At 42.1% G+C, this 4,544-nt stretch overlaps 1 protein-coding gene across 1 annotated transcript in view; it reads right to left on the bottom strand.

The window, feature by feature from the left end:
* Positions 1 to 4,445: 4,445 nt before the first annotated feature.
* RBM24 (RNA binding motif protein 24) overlaps positions 4,446 to 4,544 on the bottom strand; it is an 8,000-nt gene continuing 7,901 nt past the window's right edge. The window contains exon 4 of the mRNA XM_010148408.1: positions 4,446 to 4,534. Within this exon, the coding sequence (XP_010146710.1) occupies positions 4,446 to 4,534 (89 nt within the window). The remainder of the gene's footprint in view (positions 4,535 to 4,544) is intronic.

Raw genomic sequence — 4,544 nt, 5'->3', positions numbered from 1 at the left:
CCTATCTGGGGAAGACCAGGGCAGGCAAATGGGAGCAAATGGCATGTATTGTTTCGTACTCACCTCCCTGCTGGGTGTTTACATGCTTCTAAGCAGAATGAATGCTTCATTGCGCTCTACAAGGTCAGATTGCAAAAGGCAGTTTGGCAACACTTCTGAGCAGCCAGGCTATAAGCCCTTGTTAAGAACGGAACACAACAGCATCAGCCCAGGATGTTAGTGGGTGTGCCAGTTCTGGACAACTGATTCTCATAATCCTCCATGGTGAAATGAAGTCTGACCCCAGAACCAGGAAAAGTCTTTTCTATCACTTCAATTTCACTTCTGCTCCCTTTTGCAGCTGAAAAAGACCACTTCTGTGGTTTGTTGAAAGAACAGCTCAAATTCTACATCAAGCCTGTGCTTCTGCTGAAGTCATTAGAAGAATGACAGCTGCAGTAATGAATTTCAGTGCGAAGATTGTGTGAACATTCCCCTTCTTCCTCGAAGAACTGGCCAAGACTGTCATGCATTTCACACAGGCTTCTTTCAGGCATCATCAGGTAGTAACTGCTTGGACTGATACTGAAATCTTGAGTATTCCTAAACATTACAAATCCATCATCAACTGGGTCTGAGCAGCTACTTCAGTGCTTCCCAGTTCGAATACTATATGCAAAAAGGTGCCTTCAGGTTTTTAATAACACCACTTTGCACTTACAAGAAGGGTTCAAGGACAAAAGAAACTTCCAGGTGTGGAAGGGGATTCAGGGACCTCTTGACCAATCTCGATCCACATAAGTCCATGGGACCAGATGTGCTGCAACCAAGGTTACTAAGAGAGCTGGCTGTTGTCATTGTGAGGCTGCTCACTATCATTTTTGAAAGGTCATGGAGACTGGGGAGGTCTTCCATGACTGGAGAAAGTGAGATGATGCACCCAGCTTCAGAAAGGGCAAGAAGGACAATCATGGGAACTACAGAACAATCCTGGAGTGAGCAACATTGGAAGTTATTTCTGGGCACACAAAGGAGAATCATAGAATCATAGAATGGTTTGGGTTGGAAGGGACCTTAAAGACCATCTAGTTCCAACCCCCCTGCCATGGCCAGGGACACCTTCCACTAGACCCAGTTGCTCAAAGCCTCATCCAGCCTGGCCTTGAAGACGTCCAGGGATGGGGCATCCACAACTTCTCTGAGCAACCTGTTCCAGAGAAGTCTGGTGATTGGGAACAGCCAACATAAATTTACAAGGGTGAATCATGCCAGACCAACCTATTTACCTCCTGCGATGAGAAGACTTCATCTGTTGATGAGGGGAAAGCAGAGAATGTTGTCTACTTTGAGTTTAGCAAGGCTTTTCAGGTAGTCTGCCCCAGAATCCTTGTATCAAATTTCAGATAGGCAAAAAACTAACCAGATCATTGGTAAAAAAGGCTCATACTCTGTCCAGAGAGCGATTATGTGGGACTTGCTTGGGGGTCTGTCCTGTCTGATAGCTTTCTCAATGGCCTGGAGGAAGAGACAGGACACAGAACTATTAGGTCTGCAGATCGATGATACTAAAGCGGGGATGTAGTCGATATGCTTAAGATCAGGCATGCCGTTTGGCAGGATTTAGACTTGCTGGAGGACTAGGCCAACAGGAACCTCATGAAATTCAGTGAGGACAAATAGTGTCTTTTATCTCAGACAGATTGCATATCCCCTGCATACCCCAGAGCATGACTGGCTTGTTAGCAGCTCTGCTGAAAAGGATCTGGGAGGCTTGGGGCAGGCTGAACAGGAGTCAGTGGTAGACTCTGGCAGTTGTGAAAGTACGCAAGACTGCATCAACAGGAGCACAGATGGCAGATCAAGAGACTGGATTATTTCCTTTCACTCAGACAGAGTGAGTCGCCAGGCACATGAAACCTATTGAAAAACTTGAATGACTCCATTAGAAGGCCAACATGATGGCTGGAGGGTGAAGCATGAGACTTGTGAGGAGAGTCTGAGGCAGTAGGGTTCTAGGCAGGTTCTGGGGGGGGGTGTGTGTATAAAGTGCTATGGAAGAAAACAGCAACTTTACAGTTCCTAAAGGGAGGTTACTAAGAAGATACAGCTGGGCTCTCTGCCAAAGAATGTGCAACCAAGGTTATAAATGAACAGGGGAGGCTTGGGCTAGATAGAAGGGAAAAAAAAAAAGAAGACTATGGAGATAATTAGACAGTGGAATAGATTACCCAGAGAGGCCACGCAGTTTCCACCTGGAGACTTTTAAGACCTGACTGGACAAAGCCAGAAGTAACCTGGGCCCTACTAAAATCCCTTTCACTCTGTATTATTATAACCCTCAGGGCAGATCTTCTCTGTAGAGTTTCCTCCACAGGATACAGTTCATATCAGTCTATGTATTCCAAGTGCATATGCTGCTATTCACCCTACGAACAAGGAAAATTACATAAAAGGTTGCCCTCCTAGTTTTAACTAAAAAAAGATCTAAGACTATTTGAGCAAGAACAGCACTAGACAGGATGCAACAACATTTTTTATTGTTTTAATACAAGTGAATAGATTAAGAGTTCTGAAATGTTGTAAAGCAATATACATACTGAATAAATAATATGCACAGGAGAGTCATGTCTACATTGTAACACTGGCTAGTATTCAGAATACTTAACATAAATCCAGTGACATTGGATAAAGTCCATAAAAATGCTATCCTGTCTTCCCTTGTATGAAATTGTTCAAGTATAAAAAAAATCCAATACAGTGTAAAATATTAAATTCCATTTCAGTCAAGAATAAAAATTGCAAGTATTGTAGTTTCACAGGACAATGTAAAGCAGCATCTTCTAGCAAAGGGAAAAATAGTCAACATACAGATGAGTGAGAAAACGGTACTAATGTATTTGAGGTCTACATGAAAAACTAGAGGGGGGGAAAAAGAATGAACTAGCACTGTTCTATGTAAAAAACCTAAAAAAAAGTGTTAAATTAAGGGTACCCTCATACAGTGCACATACTGAATTTAAATAAATCCAAGTCAACATCCTTAGTTAATTAGGTTAATATTTAATATGCTACATCTAAGCCTACTAAATAATTTATGCCATGAGATGAATACATAATTTTACAGTGTCACATCTAAAGTCGCTTTCTTTAGAGCGCAGCATAGTACAACTTTCAAAATAAATATTTCTTTTTAAATAGCATAACAATTAAGGCACAGTATAAATCACATACCATTAACCCTTCAAGAACTGCAGTCTTGGTAACAAAAGTCGCCCTGTGTACTGTATGTTTGCTAATAAATACTTTAAATATAGTCCTGAAATAGATACTAAAATTGTACAAATGGTTTCAGAAGCGAAACTTCCCTTAGAACAGTTCTTAAAGGTTTTAACTCATTAAGCTTCTTCCTGCCTTTATTCACAAGTTACGAATAGATGCAATAAATAGAGAAGGCTGTTGTAGTAAAGGGCTGATCCTATTTTAGAATCAGAATAGCTGACACCAGCAGTTAAAGTTTCCCAAAAGTGAAACAGGATGGGGCGAGGGATTAAGATGTGACAAGCTCATCACATGAGCACGAGTGATGTGTTCTGTCCAGAACTGTCTGTGTTATTGATTGTCTCTACAGCTGTTGCACCCCTTACTTCCACATCACTTGCTCCATAGTTCCACTCATCCAGAGGACAGAGAAAATAACTTTGGTGCCTGTCCGCCATCTTACTAGCTGGCCATCTTCCTTGGGTTGTTCGATGCCCGTTAGTGAGACAGTGAGAAAGGACTGCCTCACAAAGACAACTTCCAAAAGCTAGAAAGGACAATCAGTGCTTTAAGCTTGTTTCCTCTTAAAATGGATATAGATTACATATTGCTGACTCAGTTTTTTCCCTGGTTCAAACTTTTCAAAGACCATTTTCTTACTTATAAAAGGCAGTTTTGCTTCCCTGATGCTGTAAAAAGTACACCTTTGCTATTTTTGGTTCTTGTTTGTTTGAAAGTATGAAGTCCCATTGCTACTCCTGCCACTCTTTCATGACAGTACAGTATTTTTTCCCCCATCTTCTTCTGGCTTGATACTTGAGACTAGACATGCCGCACTACCCCTCCCCTCTAACAACACGGTTTGGATGCATACTGTATGAAGTTTTGCAATAGCATCGCTTTCCTTAAAGCTCCTTAAGTTAATATGAATTGTCTCTGATTAACTACTTATACTGGAAGGCTGAAAAGAGGAAGAGAAAGAAAGAGCTTCCTTCAGGAGTCCATGTGCTATTGCATACGGTCTGTCTGCAGCGCACTACCCCTCCCCTCTAACAACACGGTTTGGATGCATACTGTATGAAGTTTTGCAATAGCATCGCTTTCCTTAAAGCTCCTTAAGTTAATATGAATTGTCTCTGATTAACTACTTATACTGGAAGGCTGAAAAGAGGAAGAGAAAGAAAGAGCTTCCTTCAGGAGTCCATGTGCTATTGCATACGGTCTGTCTGCAGCTGTTGGGGCTGGTACTGGCCAAAAGCAGCAGCAGCCGCTGCCGCAGCAGCGGGCCCCGGGGCTGCTGCAGGGAT

The sequence above is a fragment of the Eurypyga helias genome, unplaced genomic scaffold (genome assembly GCF_000690775.1).
Source record: "Eurypyga helias isolate BGI_N326 unplaced genomic scaffold, ASM69077v1 scaffold3363, whole genome shotgun sequence".
Lineage (NCBI taxonomy): Eukaryota > Metazoa > Chordata > Aves > Eurypygiformes > Eurypygidae > Eurypyga > Eurypyga helias.
The sequence above is the reverse complement of the archived record's forward strand: the minus strand, read 5'-3'. Positions and strand labels throughout refer to the sequence as shown.